We start from the raw sequence: 19,578 nt of genomic DNA, 5'->3' as shown, positions 1-19,578 counted from the left end.
TTAGTCCTAATATCCATTTTGTTTAGATCTTTGTAAATATCTTAGTGTGTTTTAATCAAGTAAACTAGTATCTCACAATGTTACTAGAAGCTCAAGTAATCTGAAGTTTGTATGTTTTAGCCCCATACCAGCACACTTAAGTCAAGTTTATTTTTAGAGCGAATTTAACAAGTATTTAGGATTAGTTTTGTAAAATCAGTTACACATACAGTTTACACAATAGTTATCACAGATTACACAGAAGGTAGACTGTATTGCAAAGTATGGTATAGAAATAGAATAATCCATTACAATCTTGCTGGAAACTGATTTATTTTTAAAAGCAAACATTTTAAATGTCTTTCAGTATTAGCTATTGGGACGAATCAATCTGAACTTCCCTGATGGGTCAGGGATAAACCAGTTTTTCCATAGGTCAGTGTGAACACTAGGATAATCCCAAGGTTTATACCTTCCATTCCAATGAAGTAATTTAGCTTCTTGAAGAAAATGCTCTGAATACCTGGCATTGGGACTCCACCCTGTGTGGTTTTTAAACATAAATAAATCTCTAGTTTTCATAAAGATCAGTATTGGAAGATATTATGCAATGAAACAAAACACAACTTTCAATAACATCAGTTTAAATAAATATGCTAAGTAGTATACTTTTTATTAGTACTAGACATGAGGGACTATTTTGTAAAAGTATTGATCAACTTAATTCACATTTGTCCTTAGGCCGAGTCAATTCTATTTAACACAATATTTTGGATAACAGCACTACCCTATTCTCATATTCTAGCATAGATCGAGTCATAAGGAACCTCAGGTGTCTAATCTAGTCCATTGCCTTGTACTTTGCACAACTGAACCATCAGCCCTCTGTCCAGGTGAATGGACATTGTCCACTAAAGCTAATTGCACAACCTACCCTAGTAGCTTCTGTTCTCTCCCTCTAGGAAAAGTTTGCCTTATTTTAAACTTCTTGCAGCTATATTCAAGCCTCTTACTTTTTCTGATCTTGACTAGTGATATACTTTAGAAAAATTATGTAATTTTCTTCTCCGTTTTTCTTTGCACTAAATATGCCCAGTTCCTAGCCTTTCTTCAAGCTATTTTAAAAAATCTTCATTATTGTAGTCTATCATCTCTGATCTGTCTGGTTTCCAGTACTGGTCAGTCACAAATGATATCCTGTACATGCTGCTTTACAAACAGGATAAAGTGGCCCCCATGCTTCTTTACACTCAGTGATGTTCTTGCCTCTTTAAAGAATGGTGCCCAAATCCTACACTGTTCTGAATACATCTTCATAATTATGGTGGGTGTGGAGAGTTATAGACAAGTGTTACTCCCACTAGTACATCCTAATGTAATATTTGCCCTTCTTCTAGAAAGATGACTATCATAAATCAATTAGCAACCTTAACTGCTAAATATTTCTCAATGGTTCTAGTATTCCCGTCCTATTTTTTTTTCCATTCCTAGGTGAACTGCCAGTCTCAAAAGTACATCTTTAGTGCAATTTTGGATAGTTAACACGAGATGAGTCTTTATTTTAATAGACTATTTTTGCACCTTACTGTGGGTTTCCATCTGATCCAAATATGAAGTTTCCTATATTTGTTGCCTGCCTTCATGCTCTGTAGGCACCAGTGTTTTGGCCAGGTCAGAGCCAGTTTTAGCTGCTCCTTCAGTTATATCTGTTTCCAGTATGAAATACTTTCCTTTTATACATTTCTGGCTATTTTTGTGTAAAATAGATATCCATCCTTTAACCCCAGCCCAAGGGCTGTTATAGGTGACTTAACCTGCAGCTGCTTCTCAGCCCCTGGCTTCATAACATTTAAGGCCAAACGGGCCTAACAGATCACCTAGTCTGCCATGTATTATCTCTGGCTGTTACATTTTACCCCTGTATTGAGCCCAATAACTTGTCTGGCTAAAGCATATCTTCAGGAATGTATCCAGGGAAAGAGAGGGAAAGAACCTTCAAATAAATAGCTATAGTAGGACAAGGAAAGTGATAAAGGGCTAATTTTGAATCTGGAAGGAAGGAAGGTGGATGAGTGTAGAGCAGTGGAAGGGATCTGAAGCATAAAGTAATGTACTGAGGATACACAGAATAATCCACAGAATTCTTAAATCTCTTACTGTATTTTGTTCCAGCCCAGAGTGTTTTGAAATGAAACAAACTTACCAAGATGTCGTACGTGCCACAAGGGATTAATGGTAGAATATTTTCCATGGAATACAATGAGCATTGGCGGGGTGGCCACACCTTCTCCAAGGGTGCTGCTGTACAGATTTTCTCTGTGAAAAGGCAAAAAAAGCAGCTCAAAGTCCTAAAATGAAAAGGATCTTTACTACAAAACCAGAGGCAAAAGCAACATATCCTAATGCTCTGCCTTATTTACTATTAAAATCTGCCTTGTGTAGACAGAAATGCTCGTTTGCCTAATTTTAAATATGCACCTTTTTACTGGCATTCCAACACTTAGATAGATATATATATATATATTTTTTTTTTTTTTTTTTGACTAATTCCAGACGACGGTTGGTGCTGTAGAAGAAACATGGCCAAATTTTATCACTCTTACTCATGGTGAGTAGTACCTTACTCTGCAAGTACTCCTAGCAAAATCAATGGGATGCTTCATGGTGGCAGAATTGAAATCCGTGGGATTCCTCTCAGCGTGAGGAGGCTACTCAATCTAAGTGTGGCAGAAGCTGACCTAAAATGAAGCCAATCTCTGTTTGGAAGTGCCTAAGGTCTAAATGACTGGTACAGACTTTACAGATGCAAAAGGGTTGTCTCCATGAGACCTAGAAGTGTTTTTATTGTGGGCTCTAATTCCATGTACAAAGAATGTGTGTGCACTTCAAAATGTAAAAGCCCTTTGTTATAGCGTTGCATCTATTTGCTGTAGTGTTCATGGGTATTTTTCTAAGCATTAAAAAGGGATAAAATCAAAAATTAAGACAAATGAGACACGGAGAATAAGTAAGTGAGGAAGGCTTTTATTTGCATTCCTCTTCTGTTCCTATACAGTGGAGCTGGAGCGCTCGGTCCCAGGATATTATTCTTCCTCCCCTAGTTCTGTGCGCTTCCTCTCTTGGTTTCATTTGCTATCCCGGGGCAGCAGACAACTGACAAGTGACCAACAGTGATCCATTTTAATTTTAGATCTGCTTTATTGCAGTTTGACGTCACCCTGTGCAGAGTACAGCAGGTGATATTCAAATTACCAATGTGCACTGACAATGGATCAATACCAGAAATACTTTGTGACTAGGCTCGTGTCATTGACCGTACATTGGTTTTTAAAGCGAATACTGTAACGTGATCCCTCTTTTCTCACAGCAGAATGGCCACTTTTACAGCTTTTTGGGGGTTGGATCTTTTTCTGATTTTCAGTGGTGTATGTAAATTAGGGTTCATCTTTTTAAGAAAAATGGGCTTTTCACTGGTATTTAAGAAGTGGTTCTTGAGTTACGTTAAAAAAACCAGTTTGGTTGACATTGCAGTTTGCAGGGCTCCAAGCAAGAGCCAAGGGTTTCTTTCCACTCTGATCCCCCTGCAAGAAGGAGAGATCAGCCCCACCCATACGTAGTCTGAGCCTGAATGGGGCTGATCAGCCACAACTGAAAACTTCATGCACTCAGCACCTCTCAGGATCAGGCCTGGCTTGCTGAGTCAACACAAGACTGCAGAGACCCAAGTGGTCGTCATTTTATGTTGTTCAGGCCTGCAGTTGGATTTGAACAGGTGGAATTGTGCAACATAAGGTTATTTTGCAATATGATCTCTGAAGGGAAGCACGTCTAAAGTAATGGACCTTTGAAAAATGAACAGAAAATTCAACTATAAACTGCACATTCAGTCAGGATAAAGTGAAGACTTCAATATCTGTACATACTCTACATTTCTTTGCATCCATTTTTCTAATTGCTTTGTAATCCGCTGGTGCTTCCATTCTGTCATGTTAGCCACAATTACACCAGGATTAAAGGAGCAAGTGCTGGGACTGATGCCAAGGTCTCTGACTGTTTGCTTTCGGTAGTCCAGATATCCCATATATGTGTTCTAGAAAGAAGGAAAATAATATATACGTCTACTGTAAATCTAATTAATGTCTAGATAGGTTTAGATGCAGCTGTATCTACATCATACACATGCAGAATACACAGGCATTGAACAATAAGATCTGAGTACTGGATTTCTGGATGATAATTACCTGCCTTGACTTCAGTGTGAAGCACAAAGCTAAAGGACAGGCTATTCTAATAATTTTTATGTGTTAGCAATATTTCTGCAGGGCTCTGTCTTTTGGCCCACTCCTTTTCTCCCTCTACACCTTTACTCTAGGTGATCTAGCATAAGACCAGCGTGGTTATCGTCAGGCTACTGGACTTTACTGGCAGTTGCAGATGCTCAGTACCACTCAGGATTTGGTTTTCAAACAATATCTTTTGAGCAGTCCACAAAGTTCAACCCTAACTCCTTCTGAGTTAGCTGAATGTCTAATATCAATCCTAGCAATACTCTCTTCTAAATACATTGCACGCATGACCTACTGAAACGAGGAGTTTGGTAAAATACAGAAAGTACTGCACAAGAATCAGGAGACAGCACATCATCAGATGATTACAGGAAACAATTTCCCTTAATAAACTATGTACCTAAATCCTATGCTTTATCCTGAGAAAACTTTCATTCTGGGATGAAGAAAATTGTATTAAATCTGTAGGTAAAAATCCATCAACAATTTGAATGTAAAACTAACAGCTTACCTGCATTCCTACACTTCTCACCATTTCATGAGTGGAAGGCAAATCACAGTCATCTGAAAAAGCTGCAGCATGGCCTCGAGCTAGCTTTGTGTCATACAGTTCCTGGATATCACCTGATAATACAGAATTGGGAGTTGAAGAATGGATGTGTTTCCTTGCCATGTATCTGTCTTTCAGACCGTTTAGGACAATATCTGTTCTAAGTTACATTGGTACCATCCTGCCAATTTCAAGGGATTGCACGGGTGTAAGGGGGGCACAATTTTGCTCCATGGCATTAGTTTCAAAAATGGGTCCTCTAATTGGAAGTCAATATCCTGTATTTGCATGTATTCATCTATGCTTAGGTGTCTACGTGCTGGTTTGAAGGTCCAAACATGAGACAGGCACTGTAGCCTGGTTGCACAGATGTGCATGGCTGTAGCTTGCCTCTGGATGGGGGACTGTGTCCCTTTCCACTTATGTCACACTTTGGCCCCCTGCACAATCTCCTTTTACCTGGGTTTTTGTTCACGGGATCAGATTTTCTCCTTAAGGCATTATTTCAATATATCTTATGATACTAGGCCTCGCTGTTTGTAAAGTTGGCTTACAATATCCATCGACTAACACCAGCAGCTAAAACGTTCACACTGCTTCTGCTTATACCAATGATGAAGTAAATCTGATCTCATTTGCAAGGAAACATAATAAAGCAATATTAGCATGAGCTAATACAAATCCTGGAAATGAGCAGCAACTACTTCATCATCTTGTTGGGGCAGCTCACCAATTTAAAAACCTGAAACAAGATTCATGTCTGCAATGGGACAAGGTTTGAATTAAAGGAACACTGTTAACTTATTTATGGTTCAAAATTGACCTCCCTTAAAATTGTTATGATCTAGGAAGGAATTTCCTCCAGATTCTAAACAGCTTCTGTTTTGTAAGATGTAAAACAACAAGAAAACCAAAAGCAACGCTTTTGGTGTGACACACCAAAATTCAATGTGTGTAGTATCTCTTGTTGCTTTGCACAACACACTTAACTAACAAATACTATTTCCATAGGGCTAAATCCTGAAATCCACATTCAGTGTTTCCTCTGGCAAAACTCCCATTAATTTCAAAGGGAGATTTGACTAGGTGAAGACTTCAGGATCTGTTCCACAGTGTTTAATATCCCTGCTAGCATCATTGATGATAAAAAAGGCAGAGATGTTGACCCCATCAGAAAGGTGTGTATGCATGTGAGTGGGAAATTTATTTTTTCCCCAATTGTATAATGTGGAAGAAACTCTATTATCAACCTTATTGTAAGTGAAGGAAGGCAAAGAAAACAAATCCAACTTTAAAAAGTGGTCAGCAGTGTCCCTTTAAGTATTGCTGCTCTGAAATCTACATCTGAATACAAGAGATATTGCAGAAAAGCTGCTGAAACAAAATGGACCAAATATTTTGCTGGTATAATTCCACTGACTTCAAAGGTGTTACTCCAGGGATTAATTTGACCCAATATCCTTAGCAAAGCAAAAACTTTCCTTGGACTCCCTACTTCATAAAGATTTTATATGGCTTAATTTAATTAACATTTGTAAAGTGTTTCTGAGATCCCTGGATGAAAGACACAATAAAATTAACAATGAAGTGGGACAGAGCTGAAGGGGGGGAAAGATAAAACAGGAAGGCAACAACACTAGCAAGAAGAAAGAACAGAGAAAGTGGCAGAGAGGAACAAACAGACTGAGAAATCCGACTGAAAAGATAACTGTGCGTCTACTTAGCTTGTGCTGTATGGGGGTGGAGGAATTTTCCAGCATTTGAACTGTCTCCTGTTCTGTCTTTATTAACCATGAGAGGTTAATATAAATGCACCTGATTCTGTGGGGTGCTGAGTGCCCTTAGCTCCCACAGATCTAAACAGGAATTGAGGGTGCTCAGAACAACAGGATCCAGGGTCTTTAACAACCTGATTTGAGTAAATTCTTGTCTCTCAAGAATAAGCAGTTATTTGGGGTAAGGATACTAGCATTTGAGGGGATTCAAGGTCATTGTCACATCTACCAAAATAGGAAATGGCAAGTCCTTCCATTTAGAGAGGAGTACTTGTGCCTGTGCCAGTGAAACTACTTTTATTGCAATTGCTCATGCACAGCAACTGATCAGATGCAATAAACACTGAACGTCACCCACACACCTAAGATCAGGATCAAACATCCAAAAGTAGAAATTTGATTTTCCTTTGCTAAATACTGTATAAGGGGAGGTGCGAAGCTGTCATAAGTGCAGCACTCCACACAACGTCCTCAACTGCAAATAGATCCCATATTTCCTGGTGAGCATTAAAGCAGCTGAATTTCCTGCTGCAACCTTCTGTGACTTTCCAAGAATTTTTGGATGACAGCTTACCTTGCACAATCACATCATCATCCAAATATATGACTTTCTCATGTTCGTGGATAAGCAGGGGGAGATAATAGCGAACGAAGTTCAGCTGTCAAACAAAAAAATAATCAAAATGACAGACTAAGTGGCACAGTGGCTTAATGTAGTCGTCTTGAATGTCTTTTTCCGGATTCAAATGTGATTTAGTCCTCTCATCATTGTACATTGTCCAACTCCCATGTACTGATTTCCACAATTTTAAACTTGCCTCCATATTTTCTTTAAAGCTCCAGAGGTGACTTCTTGGCTCTACTGAAGTCAATGGGAAATTCCTCCAAGTGACTTCATTTGAGCCACACTTTCACCCAAAAACTTTGTAAATACTAACAACAGATTCTCTGTCAAGTATTGGGATTATTCTAAAGCACAAGGGGGCCATATTCTTCCATGGTGTAACTCAGCTGAAGTCAATGGTGATGATACAATAGGAATGTATCTGATCCATGATGCCACAAGATAATGTAAGAGGAGCCACAGGAGATCACCTTTCTCCCTGTCTCAGACTCAGTCTGCTTGGTTGCTTATGTTCAGAGATTGATCCTGTTTCTTTAACTTTAAAAATGTAATAGACCTGGTGGATCAGTATTTATTCACAATGGCCCAGATCTTCTACTGCAGTGCAGCTGCTTTTCACAGTACTGTCAGTACAAAGTGTTCCTAAAGCCAGCATAGCCAACCATTGAAGAATCACCCCAGCATAGGGAAATCCTCCAGTTGCATAGCTTGGCATAACAAATCCTGCACTACACTATTGCAGGAGCAGCGGGCATGGCAGAGGGAAAGGGGTAGGGTTGCCAGTTTTGGTTGGACATATTCCTGGAGGTTTCATCATATGACATCACATTAATCTTTAATTCCTGGAGACTCTTGGACAATCCTGGAGGTTTGGCAACCCTAGAAAGGGGGCAAGTCTGCTGCTTCCTTGCATTTTAGCAATCCTTGTCTTCCACGTCAGTCAATAGCAGTTGCAGGCAGCCAGTGTAATTCAGAGTAGCCTTCAGGCTCTAAATTATGCCGGGAGACTAGCCCAGAATACAACCAGCTCAGGCTCACAAGACAGGAACCCCAGGCTTACGCTACCAAACAGATAAAGTCCCACGCAAGGAGATGGGTAAATTAGCAGGGACTTTGCTGTAGTGATCTCCTCTCGTTAAGTGATGTCTCGACATTTAGTTGTTGGTTTCTTTTCTGAGTGATGTGTAAGAAAAAAAATTTAATCTGTTAGGATTTATGGTCTTGGAGGGCAAGGCAGTAACACTGATTATTTTGATTACATCACTACCAAAGGGTTATTTTTATGGATGTTCTCTGAAGTGCTAGTTAAACTTGGAATCCCCTCTGACCAGCCCAAGTATATGGCCTGGCCAAGATTTAACTAGATCATACCAGGGTTTAATCAAGTCAGGTCATGCCCCTGGAAGGATCCCCCACAACATATAAAGGGGGCTGCACCCAAGGAGATAGAACAGAATAGCAACAATGTGCAGTAGAAGCACTTGCCATAGGAGGAGGGCTAGTCTAGTAAGAAAACTGTACCACTTTATCATCAACTGGTGTGGTGGCTCTAATGCCCCCATGGTTCTGTACGAAGGAGCAGAACACAAATATTTGAAGTCTTCAATGTGCATTACAATCTTGGAAACTGTGACAGTTCTATTTCATTGATATGTGGCGTTTGCTTACTCACAGGATGGAGTAACTCAGGGCGTGATGCATCGGGTCTGATTTTTCCTTTTAGTACCATAGGGTTGAACTCCACAATTTTATACTTTATTTCTTTCAGTTTGGAATTTTCAATCCATTTTCTGAGATGAAAAAGAAATGATAAAAATATGTTACAGAAAATCACAGAAATCTTCCGTATCAAATGGCAAAGTGCTTAATGGCAAATGCCCTGGCTATATTTAAGACTACTGGTTTTAAAAAAAAAACCCACACAAAAAACTTTCAATGAAAACAAATACAATTTTTGGTAGAATTTTCACACCTTTTTACCCCATTTTTTGACCAGTTCTATTCTACCCTCTTCTTGAGCCTCATCTTGACGGGTATTTGCACCTTTTAGAGATCCTACCAAACCTGGATTCAAGTCCCTGCTCCATCAGACTTCCTGTGTCATCCTGGGCAAGTCACTTACTTCCTCTGGCCCAGTTCCTCCAAAGCATTTCAAAGGAAGCTAGGAGCCTAAATACTTTTGAGGCTCTGGGCTTCAGTTCCTTATTCGTATAATGGTGCTAACAGTAATTCCCTACTTCACAGATGTGTTGGGAGCATAAATACATTAAAAGACTGTAAAGAAACTATAGTAATGAAGACTATATAAATATGCAAGAGAGAGGGAGAGTCCTGAGTGAGTATGTTTCTTTATGGTGGTGGCCCCTACACTGATGGACTCATTCCTCATTGGTTTGCATGTGGGTTCAACCGATCCCACTTTAAATAGTATCTACAATTGTTTATGACTGTGGTTGGACCTCTATTTATAACGCTCACCCTTCCTTTTTTCTTGTGTTAGCCCCACTCTACCTGTTCTTCTTCTCTGACGTTCAAGGCGCAGCCCTGAATGTGAAGCAGTGCAAAGCCACGTTTTCCCAGAGGGCGTTTCAGAGGAGAAAAACACACACCGTACCATCCTGCAGCATGTTCTCCCTTCCGCAGCTGATTAGTGCAGGGCAGAGGGGAGTGGCCATGATTTGGCCTAGATTAGTCCCATTTTGGGGAGGCTGGTGCCCCCAGGAGGGCTAGCAGGCAGCAGTCCCTACACCCAGGGGACTGCAAGATCTCTGACTGTGATGGCCTTTGCACAAGAGGGAGGAATGGCTCCCTGGGTCCTCCCCCAATCCCTGTGCACCATTGCAAAGACCAGTAACGATCTGATCCTAACGAAGCAGCAGAATGAATAATTTTTGGTAAATACTGTTACCTGATATGTGGAATTGTGTTCTTTAGGCCAACTATGTAGAACAAAACGTTAGCATCCGTGTTGCTGTAGATGCTACTGATTGCTGCTACAGCTGCACCCATTCTACCCGCAGCAGCACATATCACCACTGGAATTTCTTCTTCCATTTCCTCAGGACTCTCCAAATCAACTGAATATAGCAAAAGCACCAATTTCAGCTCCATTTTATAACAGACTGAGTCGCTGAGCTGTATAAACTAGAAACTAACAGAGCAAAAGTGTTACACTGTCAGGAAACTGCCAATGGGTGAAGAGCTGGGGAACATTATTAACAGCACTGAGACTAGGTGTACCACCAGTGAAACAAGCTACACTTTAAAAACACGGTTTTGCCAATATAACTGTCTACACTAGGGGCTTCTGCCAACACACCTATGTTGCTCAAGAATCACACTTCTTCACACCCTGACCAACATAGCTATGACAACAGAAGTGCGTAGCGTAGACCTCACCTAGGATATGAAGCCTTTCACCCTAAGGTCTGGTCTTCACTTAAAAGTTTTACTGGTACAACTATGTCATTTAGGAGTGTGATTTTTTTATCATCATGGTTACCTGGGAAAATCTCTAGTGTGAAAGCAATTATACCCGTAGAAGGGTAACGTACAATGGTACAGTTCCTGACACTTTTATACCAGTATAATTGCAACCAGTACAGTTTCTAGTGTAGACAAAGTCCTTAGTCAGTGGTTGGTTGGCTCAAGTTGGTTATTACCTGCTACCACTGTTTGATGGCCTATTGGAAATGAACTGGTGGTCTCAGTCTATTCCCAAATGGGCAGGTTCCCATCATTAGAAAACATCATCACTGTTGTTACCAATTGACTTCTCTGTTAATCTCTGCAAAAAATTGAAAATAAGATCCAGCTCTCATTGACATCAGTGGAAAAACTCTCGACCACAAGGAGAGTTGATCAGGCCCTGAATCACAATGGAGATTCTTAGCCACTTCTGATCTGGTATTATTCAAATCAGCTGATCTAAAAATTAAAAGTTCTGTGTCCTAAATCATACCAAAATAACATAAGTGATTCTGTTATAAATTCCTATATATCCTACAGTAAGAATAGAAGCCAGTGTTCAAGTACCATGAAACCTGAATAGAATAAAATATAGAGCTATTTACCTGTTTCATTCTTTAATGTAGATGGCACCTTGTGAACTTTATTATACAGAATGACACAGATGGTCAAAACAAGTAGGAATAATAAGATCTGATTAACTGAAATAAAGAGGACAAATGGTTAAAAGTTAGTATGAAAGCTAATACTAATTGCTCAAATACCTGTATTTTTACTTTACGAGCTCCATGACTACCATTTACTGTATTCCTGTATTTGTTTTGCTTATGAAAATCTCATCTCATCTGCTGTTTGACTGAATTCAAAACAGAAACCGCTTGTAAGATTTAGAAGTTGGCACTGCAGCCCGCCTTCAGTATAATCAAGAATCTGTGGTCAGTTCTTTCCAGAAGTTTTGGTTTTCAAGGATTTTCTGATTGCAACTACTTCCGAAATAGGAAAATTGTTAAATCATTCAGCATATTGTACAAGGGCTACTTACCTGTTGCTGAAAATGGTTGGATCCATAGCTTCTATCCCCATTTTCTTCTTAAATATTGTTGAAAATGGTTTTAACTGCTTTTGTAGATGAGACAAATCCATTTTCATCAGAGTTACAGAAAGCAAGATACAGGGTTGGTGGGACATGGTCTCCTACACGCTTTCTGTAGTGGTGCTGCAAACTGTTTCCATCACCAAATAACATACCATATACTTCATACCCATACAAGCAACCCCCCTCCCACACAGAGTGGTTCAGCTCCCTTTGTGATACTGACCTCAGTTCTTCTACCTTTCACAAAATGCACTCTATTGCCCAAACATGAGAGGAACTGGGTGGGCAGGAGAAGCAGTGGACAGTTGGGGGACAGGGTGATGTCCAATCATCCTCAGCAGATTTTGCTTGGAAAAGGTAATACAGCCTGAGGTATATGTGGTAGTAAGCGCTACATTCAATAATAACTCTGCAGAATCAGGTCCTAAGGAGGAACTGACAACATGGGAAGAGGGATGAAAGTAGAAGGATGAGGAAGAGGATGTGATTATGATGCGCTTGGAAGTCTAATACACATATCTAGAGGGTAACGAAGAAGTGTTCGGTTTTTCTTTATTTGTATAATTCAATGTATTGATTTTAAAATGTGTAAGAGAAGTATAGAAAGACACAAACTGATTTTGGAACCTTTTTCCTGGCTACCTTGTGGTTCTCCAATTGCCATCAGATTTCAGCATTAACCTGTCCCTTTTCTTTACCCAAACCTCCCTTAGATAGACCTTCAAACAGTGAAGCATTTTAGAAAATTTCACGGAAATAGTTCAAGGTCTGTTTGAGGATAGTTCTAAAAGCATTACAAAAATAAACTCGGCATGCCACAGAAACTGTGCGTGTTCCAAAATATTTGCAAAGGTCTAAATATTTTGATTCAAGTACTTTACTTAGCAAAATGAAAGCATGCAAAAAGCAAATGCCTTACTGTATATTTTGATTTTCCAACTTCTACCACAGACTGTCTTGGACTGAATTCTTAAGCAATCTAACATAAATCACCCCTGAGTGAGTAGGATGTTATTGGATAGGTTAGAGCAGTGGTGCTCAACCCATGGCCCACCAGAACATTTCAGAAGGCCTGTGGTGGGGGCTCCTGCTGTCAGTCCCAGGCAAGCGGGAGCTCCTGCTGTCAGCCCCGAACAGAGTATCTGTTTGGACCACAGAAGGCTGTGCTTAGGTTTATGTGGTCCTCCTGTATGATAAGGGTGAGCACCACTGGGTTACAGGTAAATAAGCAGCAGCAGCATCAATTAGCTTGCTGAACATCTTCAGTTCTATTTTATTAGTTATGCACCATCATAAATGTATTTTGTGTAGAATGGGCAAAATATACAAAGAACACAGAATTCTGCCTTCAGTTGCACCTGTAAAAATCTTTTGAGCCAGCTCATCAGCTGGTGTAAACTGGCATAGATCAAGACTGGGAGTGGAGCTATGCTGGTTTACACCAGCTGAGGATCTGACCCACTGACTTCAATGGGGTTGCATGGATCTAGTGAGGGCATAGTCTGGCCCACTTTTGCCTGATCCTTAGGGGTATTGAGAGCCCTGAACCCCATTGGGCCAAATCCTAACCATGGTGCTGAGCAGGCAAAGAACCCACCAGAGCTCTTCAGGAAAGCTGGATTCAGTCCCCAAAGGCACTTATCATGTCTTGAGTGTGGAGCCCTCCCCCTCAATAGTAACAACAGAGCTGCTCCATAGCCCAATAGATCCATCCATTCCCCCAGAGGAAGAATTCCAAGACTCCATCCCCTCTGCTATACTGGCAAGTGATACCAAATAGGAGGCAGTGCCTCTCAAGAGGTTCCTGCTTTTGGGGGGTGGGGGGAGGAGATGTTCCCCAGCTGACTGACAACATGGGAAGCAAGTGGCCTATGGAACCAACAGAGCTGTTAGCCAAGAAAGCAAAGGACTCATCCACCCCGAGGCTCTCTATGCTCCAAGAAAACTGGGACTTGGAGGCCTAGCATAGCCCCTTCAAACTCCCAACCATCCACCTACTAACTTTTTGAAAGGCTCAGAGTAAGCCCCAATCCCTGGATTGCTTCCTGCATACAATCCCCGTCTCCTTCCTGCATACTGCTTCATGGGGTTTAATATTGCCTCAACGCTGCAGTAGCTTCCAGGTTCCTCCATGAGGAAGACAGAAGGATCAGGATCTGCAAACAGGTATAAGAGGTGGTGGAACTGCTTACATGCAAGAGCTTCTATAACTCCAAGGGATCTAACTGTGCACCTGATGAGAAGCCATTCTACAGCCTCATTGTTCTCAGTGTCAATCAGGCCAACATGAAATGGCACCTCTCAGGATTTTCTCCACGGATACAAATTCAGAGGTGATGTGCAAGATGATGCAAGTTACACATCGGTGAGCAGATACAAGAAAGTCTACATTTGTATCATTTCCATACCAAAGACTGGAAGAGAGACAGGTAACAGAAAAACACATAAAGGGAAAATATAGGAAAGCTGTATGTTAAACTAGCCTCCTCCACAGTTTTTAATTTACTCCCTCCTAGATCTATTTCTGGACACTCAACATACGAATTACATCAGTTTAGACTCACTCACTTTTACTGACTTCTAATTTACAGCACATTAGACTTCATTTCTGAATCTGGCCTACTAGCTTCAGTGGAACGTGCAGGTGCTAAGCATGTGTCAGGATCAGATGCTGTCATGATAGCCTTTAATACAGCAAAGCACATGAGTATACCCACTGACTTCAATGAGGTTATGCACATGCTTTAGTGCTTTGCTGAGCAGGGAACGGGTTACTCATCGTAAATTTAAAGTTAGGAATGCTTTAAGTGCTTTGTAGAATTGGAGTAATAAATTAGCATGCAACCCTCCTATGCAATCTCCTGTAAAAGTTTTACATGATCTTTATCTGGCTGTTTAAAAAATATGTGAATCAAATTGATATTTGAAATGTTCTGAATCTTTCTTACTTTTTCTTAATAGAGCCATGGGTTCCTTTGGTTAAGAACTGTGATCTGTAGTTAAAAAAAAAAAGAGAGACAGAAAAATGATGATGATGAAACACAGTGATGAATATTTCTTCAGTATTTTATGGGCCCAATTTTGCACCAGTAGGTTTTGCCTTTGATTTGAATGGGAGCAAGACTTGATCCTAACTTTACAAAGCTTTTCATGGAAACATATTACATTTGTAATACTTTGGGCAACAGTTTATGGCCTTATATAATCCAGAAATTAAAAAGTAAATATGTTTTATAACACAGATTTTTCTTAATGTAAAACAGAAAATAAAACATATGCAAATATGTAAAATGCATCTGTAGGTATTTTAATCTGTTGAAAATTAACCTTGACTCCCCATACAGCAGAACAGCAAATGTAAACATCAAAATGCCATTTCTACATCGTTATAACTGAACACACAGCAACATAGATATTGCCATACTAGATGAGACAAAGAATCTTATCTAGCCTAGAATCCTGTCTCTTAGGCTGTGTCTGCATTGACAATTTTAGGGAACTCTTCCACCACTTTTTTAACATCAGTGTAATTTCACTGGTGACAGCAACAAGGGAACAGTATAATTCAACAGGTTGTAGCAATAAGGGGAGAGCATTGGTGTAGACTGGCCTCGAGTGTTTTTACCACATCATCTATAGTGCTGGAGCAACTGTGAGACGTTTCCTTAAAACTATCATTGCAGACAAGCTCTGAAAGTGGTCAGTACCAGATGCCTCTGAGGAAAGTGTTAAATCTCAATGAACATTTATGGAAAAATGCCACATTTCTTTGTATTTTGGAAGCCAAATTACGTTTTTCTTCATACTTTAGGCAATAAATATTTGGAAAATCTTAATAGCAAAGAACAAATTCTGATTTATTTTTAAATTTATGGGTCCAAATTCAGGCCTGTCACAACTCCCACTGATTTTAATCATGGGTTCATCATATGGCTGTTGTGTTGTATCACTAAATATATATATATATATTACTGGTCATAGACCTTTAAAAAAATGATTCTTTTTAAAAATAAAATACCACAATAGGCCCACATTTGGAAACAAAAAGGATTATTTGTTTGACACTCCTGCAAGGGCTCTCATGACAACACAGTGTGTTGTGTACAGGGAGCACAGCCCTGGCCTTTTTCCTGACCCACATCTAGCTAGTCAGAGCTGCCTTTGGTGCTACCCAGCCCACGTTCCCCAAGCTCCCAAGCACAAGAAACTTTCTTGCCCCTCTACTACACCTATGGAATCATAATCTGGAGCAATATGTTTAAGGGAAATTTCTTTTTACATTACAATCTCCTGAGACATGAAAGCAGACTGAAACTTCAGGAAACAAATTATTGAAGACATGAGATAAGAAAAAAATAAAATAAACAAGAATTACACAGCACCATAAGCAAAAAAGAAAACAATGTATATGTGTGTGCAATTTCTCCCTCTAGCACGGTAGCTGTTCATGGCCTCATAACCCCTCTTTCCCATATTTTCATACCTGGAGATACAGATATTATGTTTCTTATTTTTAAATATAGTTCATTTTGATTCATGAGGAGGGAGAGGAATCTAGAGTGGTATGAATTCTTGAAAGCTGAGTCACAAAATACAGTTATGTCTTATTAGTTAATTCTGAGTTTAAGGAAAGATCTTGAGTCAAGCTCCAATTTTGATTGACAAGTTAAATTGTAATTAGAAAACATAAACAGAACAGTCTAAATGCATGTAAATATTGCGACTGGTTTGAAAAAGTCAGATTAATAAACACAGTGTAAGGTAATACTTATCTTAGGGCTAAATTCTTATCAGGTCTGCACTGTTTATCTAGACTCCAATATTCTGCTCTCCCCATATGCACAGAATCCCCTGATTTACATATGTTAGTAAATCAAGAGATCAGTCAAGAGAAAAGAGTTTTGGTTTTAGAAATCTCCTCTCCTGTGCACAGCACACAAATATTGTTTCCTTTCTAGTCTGGAAATTTGAATCAGTAATTTTTATAAGTGGACAAAATTCTTACTTGTGGGGTGACATCCTAGCCTCACTGAAATCAATGGCAGTTTTGTCACTGATTTCAATAGGGCCAGGATTTCACTCTTGCAATTAGAATTTGCCCCCAAACTGCAAATGTAACTTGTAATCACTGAGATATGCAGCTGGCCTGTCAGAACCCCATGCTATCTCCAGAAATAATTAAAATAGTCCAAATGGCACCAAGTTTTTAATCTTTAAAATCCAAACCTAGAAAGATTCTCATATAATAAAACTTTTAGTTCAATATTTGAAAAGATCCTTAATATCAGTGGTCTGCTTTTTGTAGCTTTAGAAAAAAGAGGGGAACTTGACTTTTACTCTGCAAACATTTACCCTAGTTTTCCTGAACGCAGATTACTGGAATCTGACGTCTCAAGACACAATTGCCAGATCATATAACAAAATGAAGGGCTGCAGCAGGGAAAGCTGAACACAAAACAGTGACATTACTGTTTAGATATTTCCTGCTTAATTAGTGTTTACCTTTCAAACGCAGCGCAGCACTCACGGCTTCTTTATCCAGAAGAATTGCAAGGCGACAACACTTGGTTCCTAGCTGACCCAAAATGCAAGCACTCATGCCAAAGCTGCCTTGCCCATAACTCCCCTTGGAAATCCTAGGTAAAAGAGCCTTAAAAGGCCACAATAATGCTTTTAAATTGGGAATCCTTTTTCAAACCCTTCAAGTGTACTTTGGAGCGGTGCTGGTTTTTCTTTCCTTTTTTCTGCTGCTCAAAATCCAGACGTTGCACTGGCGGAGTGAAAGAGCCCCATAAACCACTTCCAGATGTGCTGAATGATGCAGCCCTAGATCTGGCAAACTCCACTCAGATCCTCATCCAGCAGATTGCAAATAAATCCCATAAAAAACAATAATCCAGATGGGGAAATAAAGCAAATACCTTCATAAGCGACTTCAGCAATCACTTGGTCTCGAGTTACATTTTTATTTAATTGTTATTTTTGGTAATCTTGAAGAGATAACTACTGGTACGCAAGAATCAAGCAAGAAGAATGAGCACAAATCCAATGTAATAACAGTTATACATTACTATAGTGAACATTAGTATGACATCAATAAGTATATTCATTCTTTGAAAATACTCACAATCAAAGGCAGGATGACATGTGTCCTTAACAATCACTGTGGATTAAAGGTTATTAGGCTGGCTTTTTTCTTAGCATCCTTATTGGCAGGTTACATTTAAAAAGAAAAATAAATCAGTTGTAATCTCAATAACAGCAAAGCCTGAACATTTGTGGTGAAATCCTGCCTCCCCCGCCCAAATGAAATCAATTGCAAAACTCTTATTGACTTCAGTGGGGTCAGGATTTCACTCTTGGAATTTTGCTGGAATCTTTACTACTGATACTTTGCCACTGGACTACTGTAACAAACAATTTATTTTTGTTTTTCAGATTACAGATTTTTCCTATTGTTTCATCATGGTTTCCATTACAGTCAAGATCAAGATGTAAACATTTAATATGGATTTCAAACATAAAGTTTTCAAAAGTGTTCACATCCATTATGTTGGTTTGTCCCCTTCAAAAAGTAGGGGACATTTACAAAATTCAGCTCTGAGCGTGGCTTACAATTTTGACCTCTGTCCCTCCCAAATCTTGGAGAAGTCAATGAATGGCGGTTTGGTTTGGAAACCAAGGCAATTTAGAATGTCAAAATTACTACTATATGCTGATATATCTTTCCTCCTGAACACCTCTTTGCACCTTTTCCTATTCTTTTTTCCATACCTATTTTTATGACACCTCTTCTGCTTCTGCCTAAGGCTGAATACCACAGTCCCTATCCAGGCAACAAACTAAAGATATGTGTAAACTTAAACCACTACAATGGCACGGCTGTAGCATGTCAGTGTAGAGGCTACCTACAGTGATGGGACGGGTTCTCCCGTCAGCACAGAAAATCCCATCTCCCTGAGAAGCGCTAAGGGAAGAATTCATCCATCCACCTAGTGCTATATACATGGGGGGCTAGCCCAGCCTCACCACATCTCTCCGGGGAGTGGATTTTTCACAGGTAGCTATGCCCATAGAAGTTCCCAGTGTAGATCAGCCTATGTGGGTGATTGCCCGTGAAGTGAAGGCACGGGGCAGGAAGGCTGGCTCTGCTTCGCTTCAAGCTTTTGACCTGAGCTGGAAAGTTGGTTTTTTGTGGGGTTTGTTTTGTTTGGTTGTTTGGTTTTGTTTTTTTTTTTTGGGGGGGGGGGGGGATTTCTCCAGAGTGGCGGAAAAATTTCAGCTGTTTGGGCCAAACAGGAGCAGGCCACGAGCCAGGCCCCTGGGCCAGGGACATGACATTTCCCAGGGCAGAGCCAGAGGGGGTCTGCCCAGGACCCCAGAGAAGATGGTCTGAGCCCCTTCCCGCTCCCCACACACTTGCAGCTGGGGGCAGCATATCCCCCTGAAAACACACCCCACTGATCTGTCTGTGGGTGGCTCCTGCCCTACCCAGACAGACAAGCCTCAGCTCCCTCCCCCCCTTGTAGCAGCCTGAGCTCTGCCCCTCGCCTGGGGACAGTAGCCAGGCGGCCCCAGGCGCCCTCCCGAGCACCCAGCTCTCAGGGCCGCCGCCCTGTGGTGTCTCCGCCCGCCACGAGGGGGCGCCCGCTTAGAAGGCGCCTTCAGCCACACGGCGGAGCCGAGGGGGGGGCGGGGCGCACTCGCAGCCACTCCCCCCTCTCACGTGTCAGCCACGCCTCCTCGCCGAGCACGTGACCCGTTTGGTTTCCCGTCGCGTCGCGTCCTCACCTCACCGC

At 40.6% G+C, this 19,578-nt stretch overlaps 1 protein-coding gene across 2 annotated transcripts; it reads right to left on the bottom strand.

The window, feature by feature from the left end:
- Positions 1–155: 155 nt before the first annotated feature.
- On the bottom strand, positions 156–19,541 carry GLT8D2 (glycosyltransferase 8 domain containing 2). Of its 2 annotated transcripts, XM_067536334.1 has the most exons (11): positions 19,506–19,541; positions 17,907–17,984; positions 14,728–14,772; positions 11,289–11,384; positions 10,124–10,292; positions 8,888–9,005; positions 7,165–7,249; positions 4,777–4,889; positions 3,903–4,069; positions 2,183–2,295; positions 156–521 (listed from the first exon to the last, which is right to left on the bottom strand). In XM_067536334.1, exons 3-11 carry the CDS (start codon positions 14,744–14,746, stop codon positions 349–351), a joined length of 1,053 nt encoding a protein of 350 aa, XP_067392435.1. In that variant the 5' UTR covers positions 14,747–14,772; positions 17,907–17,984; positions 19,506–19,541; the 3' UTR covers positions 156–348. The 2 variants fall into 2 exon arrangements, with proteins under 2 accessions (XP_067392435.1, XP_067392434.1); XM_067536333.1 differs by lacking the exons at positions 17,907–17,984; positions 19,506–19,541 and adding an exon at positions 17,282–17,405.
- Between the last annotated feature and the right edge of the window lie 37 nt (positions 19,542–19,578).

This window comes from Emydura macquarii, unplaced genomic scaffold (assembly GCF_026122565.2).
Source record: "Emydura macquarii macquarii isolate MOO-44397 ecotype Brisbane River unplaced genomic scaffold, CSIRO-AGI_Emac_v2 contig_3530, whole genome shotgun sequence".
NCBI classification, from domain to species: Eukaryota; Metazoa; Chordata; order Testudines; family Chelidae; genus Emydura; species Emydura macquarii.
Note: the sequence above shows the minus strand (reverse complement) of the source record. Positions and strands in the feature narration are given on the sequence as shown.

Bases quoted from the DNA above. Each gene is read 5' to 3' on its own strand.
- GLT8D2 (XM_067536334.1), bottom strand. The intron at 4,070-4,776 runs GTAAGCTGTTAG...CCTTCTTTCTAG, and splicing joins TGAGAAGTGTAGGAATGCAG to AACACATATATGGGATATCT. The intron at 2,296-3,902 runs GTATGTACAGAT...GCCTTTTCACAG, and splicing joins TGGATGCAAAGAAATGTAGA to AGAAAATCTGTACAGCAGCA.